This window comes from Acanthaster planci, linkage group LG05, assembly GCF_054643075.1.
Source record: "Acanthaster planci isolate LZ-2023a linkage group LG05, COTS_SCS, whole genome shotgun sequence".
Taxonomy (NCBI): Eukaryota; Metazoa; Echinodermata; class Asteroidea; order Valvatida; family Acanthasteridae; genus Acanthaster; species Acanthaster planci.
In genome coordinates, this window is record NC_141781.1 from 20034064 (window position 1) to 20053480 (window position 19417).

Below are 19417 nucleotides of genomic sequence, written 5' to 3' on the forward strand. Positions count from 1 at the left end.
TCTGATTCTAAAATTTATTCCGTATTGCTCACCTTTGACAATTTGCAACAAATTTTTAATTAACAAATTGAAACAAAAACATATGCAGAAGTTATTTAGGTTGAATAAACTAGCAACAAATATTATTACACCATGACTATTTGGGCTTAAAAACAAACCTGCGACTTCTCTAAATAAACTTTACAAAAGTCAATTTGAAATGTTACACAGTGTGATACGACTCAACGGACTTGACAAAATGATTTTGTACACTGAATACGAGTGTAAACGCTCTTGCTGTAATCGAGTTCCTTTTCAAACCGTAACACGGCCAAAGCAAAGCTGATGAGTTTATGCAAGACAAAATATCCCCTCAACACACGCCTATCAACACGATCTTTTGAGGATATTTCGTTAGAATACAAACACTTTTGTGTAGTTTAACTGGGTGTTTCCACATATTGGGTGAAAAAATTCCAACCTTGCTCCCATTGGCAGATTTCTCATCAGCGCAAAGTAACATTGTAAACATTCGGTTTAAGCTTTGTGGGACTTCTGGTTACTATGGTCTGTCATGTGCCGCCTTCAGCAACCTCGTCGACTGAAAACTCTCAGATCCACTGACTCCATGTTCAACAAATCGCCAATCCGTCAGTCCAGGCCAAAGACAACACAAATGGTGAAAGTTGTCTCGGCGTTTTATCTCATTAGATGTTCCACTGAATTGGGGTCCTCGTGCTTTGGTGTAAAGAAAGAGAAAGTGAATACGGGTTTCGTAGCCTGAAAAGATGCTGCAATTAAGAAGAACTCAATAATTTTGTAGTAGCTGCCGAGTGCAGTACATGGATTATAATAGAATAGTTTCAGGGACGGAAGAGTTTCTGGAAGACCATGCCCTTATAAGTCAATTCAAAAATCGCTACGGGTTTGTGAGGCGGGGGTGGAGGAACGAAAACCTCTGGGAAGGGTAGGGGGCAAGACCTCGTGTGCTTCGGCTACCACAGAGATCCGTGGGATGACAAAATGGACTTGTTGACAAGAGGATTCCGTCCACATTACAGCGAGGAAATGTAACACTTATACCCTGCGTGAAAAGGTGGAAACGGTGCCGAGACCAGTCGATCCTCCTAACTGCTTGGCACAAGTTCATCTACTGTACCTACGTAAATTGTTTATAAACAAGGAACTTGCTGATAAAACTCAAGACACGGCCAGTAACAAATATCTAATTTGCGCGCTCTATCTCAAGGCTAAACCAACATCTACATTTGGCAGAAAACTGCTTGAATTTCAGTAAAAGCTTAAGACCATCAGAATACACAGAATATCAAAAATACGTTTGAAAGCCCTTGTGGAAGAACACGTCGCAGACTGTAGAAGTGAAACTTTCGTCCGAATGGAAAAAACCCTCATGCTTACACAAACGTAAAACTGAAGAAATTGAAAATCCTTTTTAAAACCTAGGTTTGTGCTTATATGCTGTAGCACGCTGTTTTCCCTGTCCTTACTGCACCAAGTGAGATTTAAGTACTATTTGATTTTAGGAAGTCAACTTGGAAAAAACGTTGTTAATGTACGTGTAACTTAACTTATAAACGATGTAAAAAAGAAGGCATTTGATGCGCTTTCAAAAAAACAACAAAACCAACTCCCCTCCCCAAAAAAACCCACACACAGTTGTACCTCAACATTATACTTATATCTTCAGGGTTGTAAAAAGTAATTCATGCCAACTGACAAATGTTGGCACAAGTGTCATTCTACTTCAAATAAAAGTAACTTAAAATGCTAGCAGAAAAGTAGAATAGATTTAAGGAATTCTAAGCAAAATATGCATAACTTTAACATACATGTTTGCACAATGTACACTGCGTATCCATATGCCCGATATACAAATATTCCGTTCCATAACAAACGAAAAAGAAATTTCTAAACTGTAAAAAAAAAGAAATACATATTAATCATTTCTATTTCGTGGTAACGAAAAATGGAAAACAAAGGAAGACTTCCTCATTTTGGAAAACGCTAGAAAGTGGCAATGAATATACGTTATAAAATAATAGTGTAACTCGACGGCCAGAATTTAGAAGCCATTCGGACTGCGGTGGCAAGACGCTCGAGGACAGCTGGTATGCCCGTGTAACATGCCTCACTGGCCAATGTCGCCATTTGCCAAATCCACGCGCGCGTCAGGTAGTAGAATGTGCGTGTGAGTGCGATACCACTGCAGTTAGGGCGTCTATTCGGATTAGCCTATACATAAGGAATACAGCTTAAAAATGACGGAAAAGCAGAAACAGGTTAGATTGACAGATTTTCACTTGGAAGACTGTCCCACTGAACTCATCGTTGTAGCTTTAAACCTAATACTTTTGTCACCCGCGGGCGTGATCTCCTACGGCGATTCTAGTCTCCCTTAATATCTTTTAAGCTTTGTCACGGTTTTCACCGTGGAATCCGGCTTAGGACACTGACATAGCTCATCCACTGCTCTCCTCTTGGCCCTCAACCCATGAGTTGTTTCCATAGCGCCAGACGGTTTGCTGGCAGCTCAGGATGTCTGTAGCCTAACGGAGGGTTCTGCTAAGGCTTAGGACACTGACATAGCTCATCCACTACTCTTCTCTTGGCCCTCAACCCATGAGTTGGTTTCCATAGCGCCAGACGGTTTGCTGGCAGCTCAGGATGTCTGTAGCCTAACGGAGGGTTCTGCTAAGGCTTAGGACACTGACATAGCTCATCCACTACTCTTCTCTTGGCCCTCAACCCATGAGTTGTTTCCATAGCGCCAGACGGTTTGCTGGCAGCTCAGGATGTCTGTAGCCCGATGGAGGGTTCTGCTAAGCCCGTCGGCCACTTATGCCATATTTTGCAGGATCCGAGGTAGTATGCTGTGAGGGGTTTTACTGGCCATGTGGTCTCTCTTGTCGATGTTGAGTACCATCCTCAGTATTCTGGTGTGCAATTGAGGGGCTTCTGAAGGGTTGGGGTTAGGGTCCCCCTGTTTTGGTCCCACTTGGGGCGGATAGCAGAATGGACTACCAGCGGCCCGGAAGATCCTGAGCTTGACAGCCCTTGACATGTTTGAGGTCTAAACAGTTTTCATTCCATTAAACGCCTTCCAAGCAAGGCCTTCACAAATGTGGACCTTAGGGCCAGATTATTCAACCCATGATCCTAGATCCTTGATCAGTCCATGACTTCCTTGTGAGGGCAGGCCTCTACCTAAACCAACCTAAATTTGGGGGCCTATTGTAGAAGCTAAACTAGGGCAGGGAAATTTGACCTCTTGAGCTTTTGCTTCAGGTAGGCCATCCTCTACAATGGCTTCCAACATGTGCCCTCATATATGCGGCTGGCATCTAACCTACCGGGTAGCCCTAGGCACATGATTTGGACGTAGTCTTAAGGATACGTCCCGGGGCAAACACTCTGAACTGTCACGCAAGCCCATTCCACTTCATGAATAACAGTACTCCACCGAGCGTTTGCCTGCAAGAGGTTATTTTCCGAACTACACGACTGACACCCATGACCTATTATCACGCAGCGTATAACAAGTTGACTTTAGAATCAGAATTGATTTCAAGTTAAATGGAACTAGAGCTGATTACAGCACAAAAGTCAAGGCACCATATTGCAGTCACACACACACTTGGCAGATCACATACGAAGTGATGAATTAGCTTTCAACAAGTTAATATCAACAAATCACAGGATTATGAGGTTATCACTGCAAAGGCTTCTAAAGCGGGCATCATGTATTTATTTGACTGGTATCTATTTTCGACCAGTCTTGAGTTTAGCTTCATAGCACTTTGAACAGAGGAAGTCAGTGCTCTCTGTGCCGTAGAAATCGCAGCCCTTTCTCATGCAGGGCCTACTTCCAACATCCCTGGGCATGCTCTTGGCTGCCTTGGACTCTTGGGACTTGGCTGGTTGGGCTGATTTCAAGGGAGGCTGCGGGGATGTGGGAGGTTGAGTTGAGGGAGACTGCGGGGAGTCGGGAGCTCGCAGCGGCCAAAACCCCGGCTGATGAGCTGGCTGGGGGGAGACGGAGGCCCCCACGGTCGATTGATGCAGCTGCTGCGAAGCCACTTTGGCTGATCTGACGATCTGGGGAGACCTGGGCGGCTGTGAAGCTGCCTGTGATGGGGTTTGGCGGTATGCACCTACCCCAGGCTGTAATTGGTGGATTCCCTGCACCAGTTGGCTGATGGCTCCAGGCCTCTCCTCACGGCCTGCTGGCCGGTTAGCATAGCCCTGAGGTCGAACGTTGAGTTGGTTGACCAGAACGGTCGACTCCACTGGTGCGTCCAGCTGGTAACCGTACTGGTAACTTGCGGGTCTCGTACTCGTCAAGGAAGCCATTAGCTGTTGATGATAATGTGGCTGGGCCCTGAGAGCCTGGGGTATAGGGTTGCTCTTTGTATGGCTCAAAGGGTTCTGGAAGACGTTCAGATGCACCGGCTGCTGGTTGTACCGACGGTAGACCTCGGGACTAGGCTGCCTGTTCTGGTACAACTGTTCTTGTCCGTTGTAGCCCCGGCCCACAGGGTCTTCGTGGTAGAAGCCTCTGGTGTTGGCCGCAGGTTCATCCCAGTTCCTGGGCGGAGACAGGCGGGAGGCTGCCAGTTTCTCCTGTTGACGGTTCTCCTCCTTGAGAAGCCTTTTGAGTCGGCGCTCCTCTTCAAACCTCTCCTTGGCCTTGTCGATGTAGTTCTTGATCATCTCTTCTTGCAACTGGTGCCGCCTCTCGCTCATCTTGGCCCCGGCAATTATGGCTGGGTCCTCCAACTCAGCCATGGTGATCGCTCCAATTTTCCTCTCCGGCAACGGCACCTTTCTGTCACCGGACCAACTGCCATTTTTGCTCTTTTCAAGCTTGGCGAAGTGCTTCAGTTTTCTGCCAAACGAATTCCGGCCCTTGTCGCTTTTATGAAGCTCGACAGAGTCGAGGCGACTGATCTTGGCCTTGCCCTTCAGGCCGTTGGAGGTTGCTGTGGGTGACTGTTGCCCCTCTCGCTCCCGTGAATCGTCTCTCCCCGATCCAGGGTCAATGGGAACCTTGACCAGGGTCAGGTACTGGTGTAGCAGCTTGAGCTTGTCTGCCGTGCTAAGGCTCTTGTCCGGCTGGCTTCCGGCCTTGCTGGTGCTGCCCCACTGCCAGGTGGGTCCTGGGTCGACCGCAAAATGCACCGGGAGCAGCTTGTGGTAACAGTCAGTGATGGGTATGACAACTGCACAGAAGAATCAAAATTGTAAATTGTGTCAGAGTGCTCCAAGAAATGATCATACAGATTCCAAAGTTAACATGCAACTCTTTGGGAAACCTACAGTTACTTTATCACACCCTCTTTAAGTTCTATACTTATTACACATAAATGTGATGTGATTTGTGGAAACCCTTCAGATTTACCATCTGCATATAAACTTCAAAGTGGACACACTCTTGTTTTCAGGTTGTCTACACCATACATGTAAATCTAGGTTGTCTAGAATCAGGAATTACACAGCTTTGAAAACAGGACAGTGTCCAGATCAATTTATGTTGATATGTACCAAAAAGACAAAGCTCGCCACATGAAGGGTTTTCGCAGATCACATCACAAATACCCGGTACCAGTACTTTCACCCATAGTATTTGTACACATACCAGGTACTTCCGAACCCTCTGAAGTAATTCTCCGCACCACCAATTTACCATTCTGTTACCACATCAAAACAACAAATCAAAAAATAACCCTTCCACGATCTTGATTTCCATGACTTTTCCATAACTTTTTTTTTCCTCTGAAAATGGGATTCCAGGACATTCTATTTTTCACCCAATTTTCTGTGACTTTTCCATGACTTTCCAGGCCAACCCTGCACCCACTACTGCAAAATAAAAATTGCCAGGACATGTATGGAAGTTTACTGTCACCGGCAACTGTGATGGGGTTTGTAACCCGTCTAGCACAAAAGTTAAATGGTTCATTACAGCAAGTTATGGTGTAAAATCACAGCCTACCCGGCAAAGGATTGCTGCTTCCGTTCTGGCTGTCGTAGTCCTCCAAATCATGCTCCATGGGCACCAAGGCTGAGAAGTGGGCTGTGTCATAGGTCAGCACCAAGGGGGAGGCCTCGCAGCTCCGGTGGGGTACCTCCAGCGGGAGATAGATGCCGCCAAAGGAGATTGGAGCAAAGGCCTCGCCGTCGGCGCCCCGCAACATGGTGTCCGAGACCACGATGATGGGCCGCCGCAGGATGTGCGCCAGGACAAAGACGTGGAACTCCTCCAGGCTCTCGTAGGTCAGCTCCTCTCCATTGTCTGTCGGGGTCGGGGGCTTGTCTTCGGAGAGTGTTGGCAGGGAACTCCTGGACAATGCAAATCAAAGAGTTTCTGGTGACATGAAGCATCTGAAATAGAGTCACTGGACCCGGGCATCTGTTTGACACCCTGTATAGCATTTGGGACACTCTGTTTTCTTCGTGCAAGTGCATCGTGAATATGGACGTGCAACTTAAAGGTACAGTCAATCATATGTCATAATTTGAGCATTATGCTCCACTGAGGAAACAAAATTACTCAAAATCCAAAGAACTTCGAGGTGTGCCTAAGAATAAACTGGATGAAGTTTCAGCTCGGTGATTATGCATGTATGTATGGCACATTCTAAAATGTCAATTTCTGATCACAAGCATGTTGCCAGTCAAGTTTATAACTGCGCTTAAATTCAGTGTCTGGGACATGTTTTCATGTTCAGTTGGTTGTAGCTACGCAGTCATGCACTGAACCGACAAATTACAGTAACAGTGCATGCCTGTGACGTGCTAATGCTTGCGCATGCTTCTAATGACAATCTAAAAAGAGATCGTCTGTAGAAGCATGGTTGGAAATGGCCCGCTTTCATTGTTTCCTCAAAATGACAGCTTGCCAGAGTGACTGGTTTCATAGGCAGTTTCGTCCCTTAACTGTCTTTGAAGCAAGTATACTTTTCGACAATAATGTCTGCAGCTTCTTTTTGGATAACGGCAAGTGATAGACTGCACCTTGGAACAAATACTTGAAAAAAATATAAACCAATCATCACAACACTCCTTTCAAAAGGTACATTCACATGTACGTATACAATGACGAAAGGAGCCTTGTGATTAGTTCATGTGGGAAAAACCCACAGCAGGCAACGGGAACCTGTGATAGATGCACCATGGCGTGTGAGAAGCGTGTTTTATTACTATTCTTTAAAAACATGCTGTGGCAAAATTGTATAACATTTTTTTCAGTCACACATTCGGCAAGGATCAATATTCTTACACCCTACAAAATTTGGGTGCAAACACACGACAGGCCTTTTCAGTTTTTGAGCCCTCCAAAACAAAAAATATAATTAAAAAAAATGCCTCTCTGAAAGATTCCACTCTATGGTCTAGAACCCTCCGTCTTATTTGTTAATCTGGGATTTTCGGATATTTGTTCAAGAGTGCCACATGAGTGCAACACTGATTTCCCAGGCACCACTGCGCTTGAATTCCAGACTAAACGTCAAAGAGGTTCAACAGCATGTATTGTGGGAGTAACAGTATCAATCTTTTCCTGAATGAATCTAAAGTTTTACCCAAGAGGTTTGGCACTTAGAAAATGGAGAGAAATGTGCCATGTTCAATAGGGGACTCAACTATGTGCTCCTTACCTTGAACTTCCTGTCAGAGGGGCCCGTGGCTCTGCCGAGGCTAGACGAAGCATGCTCTTCCATTCTTTCTCCCATTCCTCCTCGGAGTACACAAGACCAGACTAGAGGAATAAATCCAAGGGCAGAAAAGTCTACATATGCACGCACATCAAGGCTCTGGACTCCATTCACAAGTTCTCAACGAGCGACACAGAGCGAAGCTGTGCTCAAGTTGACCTCTCCTGTTGCCCAAAGACCTCATGGGATTTGTGCGTGAACAAGGGATGGCATATATCCGCACAGGAACAACTTCCCTTCAGAGCGGAACAGTTGTCCAGAAAAGTTTGGCCGAGCAGTTTTTAATGTTTCAAACAGTGCGCTCTTCAAAACACTCTTAACCTCATTTAGATTATAGCATCAGTCATAAGTAACAGGGTAAACAAAGACAAAAGAATGCTTTTGTCACAGCTCATTTGAATAGCTTGTGAATTGGCTTAAGAATGAATAACTTGTGATGGACTTACAGGGACTTGCGATGGATTCAAATATAACACCGGATTCCAGACAGATTCGTATATCGATGAAGAGTTTAAAGACGCGCAAAAAGCGAGTCTACGAAAAATTCAATGCATGAATCTTTTAAATATTATAACTATGTGCATTTTCGTACACTTAAGACTAAAACTGTACAAGTAAAACCCACCTTCTGGTTGACCTCTGTCTGTTGCCAACGCCAGCGTCTCTTCAGCTTCTGCATGCGAGGGCTGCGGGGGTTCTCCGTCAGGGTGTGATACAAGGCCTTGCGTAGGGTCAACTGCCTGTCATGAAAGCCCCACATACCTGGGTACGTAAACGGCACACATAAAGGGTACAGCATGGACAACATTTTGCATAGTGTTCTTTTTTAATAAGTAACTATTATCATTATGAATCATTTCTGGTAATGACACCGAGGATTCATCAAAAGGGCCCTAGGCAGCGTAGCTCGCAAGCCTGAAGAAACCTGTAGAGAGGAGACAATGAGAAGCGGTCACAGTTTTAGAGGTGGGAGGAAAACCCCAGCGGCAGGTAGAGGTTGGAAACCCATTCCACATGTGGACCGAGCCGGGATTCGAACCCAGGCCACAGAGGTGGAAGGTGAGCAAAGAAGCACTACACAAAGATTAGTGATCAAGGGGCAATAGCCATTCTTGGCAATGCTTGGTGGCAACCAACACCCTGGTTCTTAGTGAGCGGTCCACTAGTGTTTGAGGCATGACAGAGCGACCGGTATTGTGCAAGCTCACAATGGTGAAAACAATTCACTTTGAGCTGAAGTTCACCCTGACCAGCAAAAGAAAGCCAGACTGGTACGACGTTGTCCCAACCGAGTTCTTGCACGCGTTCGACGTGCACGTGAAGACCATACATTCCGGAATAAATTTGTTGCACGTATTCACCTTCTCCACGTCAAATGGGCACAAACTTGCGCACCTCTGTGGTGTGAGTTCATACCAAAGGACTGCCAAATTCATTTAAGAACATGCCCTCTTTTGTTAACGCGCGGAGCAGATAGTGAGCTAATCAAAGGGGACCAGTATGGTTGCCCCCAACAAGTATCTCACGAGTCTCCCATTGAAGTATCTGAGAAAATGCAACTGATGCCCCCTGGTGTCAAATGATGTCCAGCACTACCCCTCCACATGTACTGGTACACATGTACAGTACATTGTAATACGGGCGATTCACAATAGTGCGCCTCCAAGAGTTTGCAAAGCGTTGGCCAATCACAATGCGCATTCTGACTGTGAATCGCCCTTATTGAAAAGTTCAATTGGGAATGTTAATTCTCTTCACACTTTTTCTCTTCCTAGGAAATTCATTTTCATAAAAAAAAAACGTGAAAAACAGTGAGAAACAATTTTCACGCCTTTTCAGACAAGTTGGAAAAAGATTTTTACCTTTTGTTTTTCACACGAGTGTGAAAACAGGGTGGTGCCTTGTTGACTGTGAACATGAACGTGAATTATTTCCTCAATATTTCCCATTTCCATTTTCAGAGCTAACTTGGAACTGCAGTGTATAAAAACGTATCAAATCTCCAGCAGTCCATGAACTTCTGAAGGGCTATACCGGTAAATCACTGCCTCTACAGGTTGGTCAGCACACTCTCATACGAATTACATGTAGCTTGGTAAAATCTACACGTATTTACATGTAACTCATAATATTGAGCATTTATTCATTCTGCATATATGCAATGTCCATTGGCAGAGATCTCTCAATTTGGCGTATTTCTTTTCCAAGAACTTTCACAGTTACCCTCTCTTCATGTCATCTGGTGTTTACTTAGGTCTACATACCCAAGGATGCAGCATGCAGTAAGCAGTTGCCATCTCCAGTGGTTGCCATCGGCCACAAACGACTGCATGCGTTGCCTTCTGCCCACCAGTTGAGTCGGCCTATAAATCCAGACACAATGTTAACGTACCGTAAAAGTTTACACACTGTAATTGATGTGAAAAAAAAATCTGAATCACAGACAATATGCAAAGGTACCGTACTGCGTTTGTGCAAACCGGAAACAGCTTACATTCTGCTACTTATATGTACATGTAGTATTTTCGAATATTTGTCAGTGATTAAGAAGTTTGGTTTCACGGGTAAACATGTTCAAGGAAAAGATAACCAAAATAAACTTCTGAAATAAATGGGTCAAATGGCATACCTTTTCAAAAGTAAACCATCACTCAATCAAAACGAATGACCTGTACTGCAGGCGCAATGCAAATAATATGACTCCCAATGGAACTGGGACCAGGATATGGGCAATATTTCCAGTACCGGCATTTTCCAGATTGGCCATTGTGGTCATCTCCAGCAAGTCCTTCTCCATGAAGGCCCGGAACTCGGCCGGGAAGACGGCCAAGTCGGGCAGGATGAAGGTATACATGGGCGTGTCCACCAGGTGATGGGCGTGGTCCTGCTCGTCCTCCGTCACTCGCTTGCGGCCGAGGTCCACGAGGGCACAGTTGGCCTTGGATATGCCCCGTTGCAGCTTCTTTGTTGCTGAAAGAAACAATGTTAGGCTTACATGCTTTCACGGTACTCATGCATGCATTATTACATTACACCAGCACACAGAGTTGCAGTTTGCAATGTCTGCAATGCACGTACAGTACATGTACACATGTACCACTGCCACGTGTTTCCTATTGCTTAAAACTCTCTCCTACATCTTACTTTAGGGTCCGCCACACTGAAAGCAAGGTTACCGTTTCAAGTTTGAACTGGAGGCTTGATATGAAAGCACTTAAATGACATTACACAACAAATGATCATCCATTCTGATGAACAATTGCTTTTTTGTGATTGAACCCGCTGTAATCATAAATGTACTGTACATGTACACTGTACATGCACTTTACTGATTTTAAACAATATTAAAAACGAACCGGTAGATGTAGGGCCGTGTTTATTGCACATGGATCTGGATCATGATCAGTCATCCGGCGTTGGTTTCCAGACACCAAAACTCGCCTAATAGATGGTGTGAACCAGCATTAGGATCACTGATCAAGATCACATGGATCTGGATAAGGATCAGTCATCCGGCATTGGTTTCCAGACACCAAAACTCGCCTAATGGATGGTGTGAACCAGCGTTAGGATCACTGATCAAGACCCAGATCCCTGTGAAACAAAAGGCCCTCCAGTATGTGTACAGTATATCATTGAAAGAACGGTCTCATACATGTCATACATGTACGGTACTATCCAAATCAACAGTTTACAACATGCATGTACATGAATACAAAGTACATGTACATACAGATTTTAAATACTCGGAAGTGAACAAAATCTAAAAATGGCTTCTTTGTGAAAATGATACATGTAGATCAACTACACGCATAATTTAAGGAGGACAATAGACTGACAACGGACGACAACCAAACATCCTTTGCTCCATAATTTGTATTCTGTCCTCTGTTCCACCCTGACCAACTCCACCCCTCCCCCCATCCACACCTGTCATTTGCCTGTATGAACATGTATGAAAATACCAAGAGAATGCTTAGCACAGTGTGCCTAAAGCTCACTGCTACGTACATGTACATGTACCCACATGAATTGAGGCAAATAAAGAATCATCTCAACTCCATCATGTCCATGTATGTACGGGCTCAATTTTCCAGTTACACACAGTGACCATGCTGACAAGTTCCTAGCCTTCAACCACCAACAGCCTTGAAATGACCTACATAAATGTACTGGCGTATGCAACGAATCTGATTCGGTGTGCCTTACATGCACCAGTGGTGCCCAGTACCTTTAATGTACATGCAGTGTTGTCATGTTGTACTAGTTTCCTGAAATACTTCAAAACGAGGGCAGTCACGGTAAATACACGTTACATGTACAATACGCGCACGCTGCAACCCCATCACACACACACACAACGGAAGCAAACGCGGGCCAGCAACTTGTCAACTAAATGCCCACTTCCCTGTGATAAATGTCAAGTTGTCAGCCACTCTGCGCGTACGTGTACAGGGACCGACTCGGCGTGACTCAGTATTTGGGAGGGGGGGGGGACTGTGCAAAGATTGATGAGATACTGTGTATCGCACTCCAACGACTCAAGCAGCTTGATTTGGCACATCCTGTACCGTGGGAGGCACCGGTGCATGCATAATGCATGCATAAATGACTGATCAATGCACAGGTGTACATGTACACTGTACATGTACTGGTAGATAAAGCTACATGTACATACATGTACATGTACAGTACATGTTTACGGGGCTCGGCACTCACCACGTTTGGGGGACAATTTCTTTTGTTAGGGAAATTTGAACCGAGTTGTGGGGACATTTCTGAGTCCCCACAACCTTTTCGGTCCCCTCAAAATAGTGAAATGTCGAGTGTACATGCATACATCCCCACAACCACGTGTATACATACGTGTATGGTGTGGGAGTGTGTGTACTGCACCGTATGAGACTATACTGTGTACTGAAAGTACATGTACATGTACCGTACATGAACGTTTTGAACAGTCACTAACATGTACTGTACGCGTACATGTGCTACATGTACATCTAAGGACTTGTGACGGATTCAGGCTCATGACGATTGCTGCACTGCGTTCAACAAAACAGCATTCTCAGCTATCAGTGGTAAAAATATACATGTACAGTGTAGCTGGCCTCTTCCCCTCTCAATACTCTACATGTACACGTATTTCACCTTTTTGGCAAAACACTTTTTGCAGGTTGATGTGCCTGCACTAAAGGCTGCAGACCCTATGGCCTGCAAATACATTCCTGTTGGGCTCCACGAGCAACATATGATTTGAACCCCGATGACCTCTTGGCATTATTCCGCAACAAACTTGTCCCAGGCACAGCAATTATTTTCTGGCTGAAAATGTGGACTTTGAAATCACAGTATGACAGGACAGGGTATTCATGTACATGTACAGTGTACATGTACTGTACAACAGATGTAACGAGTGTGTTAAACCATGCACAGTGAACTTCAAATGTTTACATGTAAGCTAATCTTTAGCTTTTACTTTCTACTTTCAGAGCCTTTTATTTTCAGGTTTACATGTACATGTACGTTCAGTTTATGTGTTGTCATTGTGGTACAAAAATGTGCAATGGCTAGGTGTACATTAGTTGTTTTACTGGTATCATTATCATTTATTAATGTGAAGTACTGTGTCACCGGCCACAACACAGTTTCTCCAATGAGAGATAATCAAGTTTACTTGACTTGACATTATACAAAGTTGGACTCTAGAATGCTATTCATTGATAGGTGTAATGGAACATGTGTACCATGTACATTTCTATAATACCACACTGTTGCTTTTGGCATTCGTGAGGCAGAGTGATATGGCTACAACACACATGTACATGTGCACAGCAACGGCACACGGCTCCATTGTGCATGCCCAATGTTTACTGAATTAGTTTGACTGACTGGGGGTGTGTGTGTGTGAGTGCAAACAGGATGGGAATTATTCAAGCATGATGCTGATTTCAGATGCCATCCAAACAAAGCTGCCATGACATGTTCACACGTACATGTACGGCTGAGTGACTGGCTCAGAGAATCCCCGGGTCTTTACACGTCATCTGGCACGAGGCAGTTAAAGTTACAAAGCAAACAACATTTGTACTGAACTTAATCTGGATCTGTGTAAAAAAGACCAAGTTGACAAGAAGCACAATTTCGGAGAGCTCTAGAATGCCAAACCGCATGTAGGCAACTGGGCAAGAACAGTATTCGGAGACAGAAAGGACATTTACTTACGTGCTGGTGATCGTGCCGGGGCATCCTTCTCGTCTTTTGGCAGGGAAAGTTTGAGGTCCGTGGAGCGCTGCGATGACACTTCCCTGCCTGTATCCCCGGGAGATGGTGGGTCCCCACTTTGTGAAGATGGACTGCCTACACTCTGATTACTCATGGAGGAAGTTGCGGCTGCCGATAACGATGCATTCATGCCACTGGGCTGTACCACTTGATGCTTGGGTAGGGGCTGCCCACTCGTTGGGCCTGTCTGCTGATGGGATCCATCCTGCCGGGAGGAAGCATGCTGTGGTTGTTGGCTGGATACCGGCTGATGGGTGGCAGGGGGCCGGTTGGGTTGATGGTTGAGTGCAACGGATTTGGGGGTTGGGGGTTGAGCGGGCACAGTTGCAGTTGCTTGAGGGGGATCGGACGACGGTGCTGGTGGTGTACTATGGCCAGCCGAGGTATTACCGATAAGCTGGTTATAGTCATTGATTGCAGCAGCCCAATTCCATTGCTTCCCTGTGGAAAAACCCCAAAATGAATGAACTCCAAACTAAGGAAAACATAAATCAGTCCTTGACAGGGAACAACTCTAAATGTAAAGGAACAGTATTCAAATGAGCTACATGTAAGTCCATCAGCCCAAAAATCAAAACAGAAAGGACAAAAAATAAATGTCCAATTCAACAGACTGTACAGGCTGTGATACAAATATGTATGTATAATGTCAACAGATCGGTGAAATTTTTCCTGTATGCTTTGTTGAAATACACGTATGAATTTCAATTCCTGTTTGCACTGGTCTAAAGACCAAAATACATTCACGATACAACTCCTGAAGTACATGTACATGTCCTAGTCTTTTTACTTAGAGCACATACATGTACGTGTATATCTGAAACCTGAAATCAACTTCCATTGTAACATGACTGATAATTTTCTTGATTGGATTTTATCATGGGGATCAAACAGGCCATGCGCTTGACCGGTGTTAACCCTACGTGTACATGTACATGTACAAGAGCCCGGTTATTTTAGCCCATCTCAAAGTGGGGGGGGGACAAGAACTCAGCTGTACTTTGTTTGATTTTTTTTGGAAACTTGGTGCAGGCATGTAAAAGATATGCTCCTTATCCTTACAGATGTGAAGCTTGTTACCGGTATCCTTACAGATGTGAAGCTTCACACATGAAGTTTCGTCGATATGGTTTTGGGTTTTGTTGGCTGACCCATCTCGGAAGGGTGCACCGTGCAAGAACTGTACATGTACGTCATGTCTGATTTTCACAAAATTAGTGCCAAAATGACCACGCAAGAATTAATGTACGGTAATTTCCAAAAGGCTCATACTCCTGAAATAAAAATGCACTGTGGCGATCATATCGGGAAAAATGTTGAGGGCGGGGGACAGATCCCCCAGCTCTTTTTGGGTTAAAGGTCCGCTTAAAACTGAAACGACAGGTACATGTATGTTACTAGTAATTTAGTTGGGAAGGAAAGGGAAAAATATACAGTATCTAAAATTTTGAAGAATACACGTACATTTGTATGCAGTTTCACCCAAAGCATACCGGTACGTGTATTGGGCAATGGTATACAGTACTGTACTGTAATGTACATGTCTTATATGGCTTCTGACTTGAAAACCACAAGTATGCAGGATTCCCACGGTTGGCTGGACAATGACACTGGTAAAGAACAGGCCTACAGTTCACTTTCTCTGTCAGGGCTTTGCACTTGATTGACAAATCACTAACCTTGAAGTATACACATACATGTACATTGTAAAGCTCTGGCACTCATTGACAGACGATAATGGACTGAATAATTTCTGAATCAGTCACCGCACAAGTTGCACCTGTACATGTACATGTACATGTATGTATACCGGTGCACTGTCTTATGCGGTTCCCACTGTATGGGCACTAAACTATTGTTTTACTCCTCATCACATGGGTGTGTATGGTACGTGTACATGTACATGTAGGATGTATATATGTGATACCAGTGCAGATACATGTACATGCACATCATACATGCATCATCCCCTATGTATGTATGTACCGCACATGCAGAAGTTGGGTGTGTACATGTTTGTTTACCAGCTTGCCCTATGACAGCACACATACACATGTACAGTACCAATACATGTTCATGTACGATACATGTACATGCACCATGCATAGGTAAATACGGTACGTAGCACGGACAGAACAAATTCTAATTATTATCATTGTTAAATTAAGGCAGGCTGGAGTGCCATAGTTGCCTTCTGTATTGCACTTTGCTGCTTTCTTCAAATCAGCAACCATCCTCCCCCCACCAAAGACGGGAAATAAAGACCTTTACTAATTGTGTTTCTCTTCTGCCGGTACATGTGTACCAGGCTCAACAAGTTAGTAACCCCCAGATCTGCGAAATGAAAAATGCAAAAAAACTACATGTGCATGTAAGTCTCATCGGGGAAACACTACTTGGAAAGAAACTAGATCAGTTTAACGAAAAAAAGAAAGAAAGAAAAAAAAAAAGATTTGTAATCCTTTCATAGCCAGGGGCAAAAATATTTTCCACCACTACCTGTACATGTACAGTTATATATCGTCTCAAAAGTCAGCTGGAAAAACCTGTTCAGTAATGACAACAACCGGTGCTGGCTTGCATGTGTGGAGAATGTGTGTATAATGAAGAACTGGGTGCGTTATTGCAACTGATTTTGTATGTATGGCATTTTCTTCATAAAATGGACCAAAATGCAACTCCGGATGTCATTTTTTCAAAACTTCTAAAAGAGTGACTTTGATCATGTAAAATACAAATTAGCACCTTCAGATTTATAAAAATGATTATTTGGGGATAATTAGGCATATGGTGGACGTTTGGTTGGCTACCATTTCAAATCAAACTTGACTTGATTTCAAAACTTCTCTCAATGAGAAAGAGAATTCAGTATATTTTTCGACTGACGTACAGTATTTTAAAGCACCTAAGAAATAACTTTTAAAAAATATAAGCCACAGAAAAAAGGGCACAAAATTGACGGAAAATGATGAGAAAAGTTTGGCTTTCTTCATTCTCTTACCGTTTACAATCACTCTCACTTTACTACCATACATGTACATGTATCTGCCAGGTCTTATACCTTTCAACCACCAAAAATTATCTTTAAGTTTGGCTCCATCCAAAATTTATGAGTACAATATGTTCGCTATGAATGTCATATTTGACAGAATTTTGATGACGTTCGAAGATTTTGACAAAACTGCATGACGTACGAGAATGCTGAAAATGCTGTTACATGTAGTGCTCGAAAATTCCATGCGCGCTTTTCTTTTTGCCGGTTATTTTGGAGATATCTCCACTGAAAATCAAATAAAAATTAACAACTCTGAGCATTAGATTTTCATCATGGATCGTATTTTATGTTTCGAATGTCATTTTTTTTCGAACGTTATTCAGAATGACGGATTTTCTTTTGAGAAACCTTGTTCCGAAGAGAAAAATTGCGGAGTGTCGCCATTTCGTGGAGGGGCTCATGAATATCGAATAAGAAAGAGGGCAAACTATCTGGGTTGATGTCGAAGGTCAAACAGGCCACGATGCAGCAAATGTTTCTAACATCACCGAGAGAGATTGATGGAAGCCGCAAAATCGCCACGATCGGTATTTTGGACTGCGGTTTTCGGAAACGTACTTAAAAAAAATGGGATCGGTCCAGTCATAAAAGGATGATGGTTTGGCAGTGGTTTTTGCACTCTTTTTTAAAGCTTGTCTTGTACATCGATATATGGATTTTACTTGCTTTTTTGACACTAATGACAGAATCGAATGACATTCGCGACTGCCGACTTCGGGACCTTATTAATTGTGAGAGGTGTTTTTTTATTTCGTGATTATGGTTTTAATATGTGTAACTGTTATCACCTTTCACCACATATAAATCTGTGTAAAATAACCTCAGGGATTATCACTCCTCAGTCAATTCTATTGGCTTGGATTTCAACAGGTTGTTCATGTCCGTCAAAAATGCTGACTATATGTAACGGTTTTGCCCTTACCCAACGTATATTAATAAGCACTGTATGCTCAGTGCTTGTCCGAGAGCTTGCGAAAAAACCTCACAAGCTTACTCGGGTGGGACTCGAACCCACGACCTCCTGCTTACTAGTGCAGATGTCTTGCTGACGTTCAAGACTTTAATTAATTAACTCCAATTAAGTTGAAAGGTTGACACGGTCATCATTGTTCCAGATATCAGCCATGACTTCGCTCATTACATCACACATTGGAATTAATTCACTGCTGTTCACTTCAGAAAAAATGAACCCCTAAAGTTGAGCGTTATCTAATGGTCCATAGTTTGAGGAACCTGCCATTATGTCATATGGTTTGTTCATCAACAATCTGCCAGGCAGTACAACCGAATATTCGGATATTTTATCAAAGTGAAGGTTGAATATTCGAATAGTGAATTATTCGAATTGACTTAGCCCTACTCGACAGCTCTGACTCCGGGCTGCAGCACATGCCACAATATTATCCCATCATGTAGGCCAGCGTACCTGCTAGGAGATCCGCAGCTAGTCCCTGGTCGCAGCCTGTGACCTCCACGAACCTTGCCAGCACGCCTTGCCGATCCATGGTCGTTGGCAAAGTCCGCAATCAAAACCAAGTGTGCGTCGCTTCGAAGGTGACGCAGTGCTATGGTGCTTCCGGCCGTACAGCCACGGCAGTTTACACTGTTCACACCAACTTGCTTGCAGCAAAGGGGAGCGACGAACGCACAGATTAAAGGTCACAGCTTTTTACTTGAACTGCTGCATGAAGACCTGATCTGCAGTAACACAAATGGACAAAGCAACATCACAAACAGTAAGTACATGTACCATCACAAGTGCAATGTTAGGCTCTTCAATTAAGCATCTCTGATATCAAACGGTACTAGATACCAGTCCAATGTATCTGCTGGACCATTTCAAACCATGTATCCTACATATACATGTATGTACTCAGGCATCACTTACATGTACATGGTTAAAAATGCTAATCATGGGGAACAGTTTTCTGTGGGTACTCATTCGTACATGTACACGTGTATGTACTTGTAGCCTTTACGCCCCAACTATAGCATCTGTTCCAATTACATGTCCATGTATTAGTTGGAACGTCCCAGTCTTGTGCTGTGGTTGAGCTGCCCAAAGGCAAATTTACCCCGACACCATATACCGGTAGAAACTTTCTCAACCTTTTAACTTCATGTGGCTCACACCCGACAGTATACCCAGCCAGAAATGAGACCGAAGAAGACAGAGCCTGTACAAGGAAGACCGTGTGGATTCGGCCGTCTCATTTCTGGCTGCACATGCCCGACAGGACTCATCCGAATCACCTGTATACTTTTACTTGGCGTTTCTTCCACAATGCACAATATTTCTCTGCAAGAGTGAGTTGCCAAGTCGAACAAAATGGCATAATGAGCACGTGCTATGGCACACCCTAGC

General features: G+C 43.9%; 2 protein-coding genes across 2 annotated transcripts in view; one reads left to right on the forward strand and one right to left on the reverse strand.

Moving 5' to 3' along the window:
* Positions 1-19417, reverse strand: part of LOC110990079 (OTU domain-containing protein 7B-like) — a 21204-nt gene continuing 1787 nt past the window's right edge. The window contains exons 2-9 of the mRNA XM_022254886.2: positions 18479-18750; positions 13938-14438; positions 10458-10682; positions 9977-10075; positions 8338-8474; positions 7656-7756; positions 5993-6339; positions 1-5219 (exon numbers count right to left, since the gene is read on the reverse strand). Of these exons, the coding sequence (XP_022110578.2) occupies positions 3760-5219; positions 5993-6339; positions 7656-7756; positions 8338-8474; positions 9977-10075; positions 10458-10682; positions 13938-14438; positions 18479-18557 (2949 nt within the window). The 5' untranslated portion in view covers positions 18558-18750 and the 3' untranslated portion in view covers positions 1-3759. The remainder of the gene's footprint in view (positions 5220-5992; positions 6340-7655; positions 7757-8337; positions 8475-9976; positions 10076-10457; positions 10683-13937; positions 14439-18478; positions 18751-19417) is intronic.
* The window catches only part of LOC110990078 (uncharacterized), a 16412-nt gene continuing 10111 nt past the window's right edge, over positions 13117-19417 (forward strand). The window contains exon 1 of the mRNA XM_087137123.1: positions 13117-13168. The gene's annotated coding sequence lies outside the window, so the exon portion shown is untranslated. The remainder of the gene's footprint in view (positions 13169-19417) is intronic.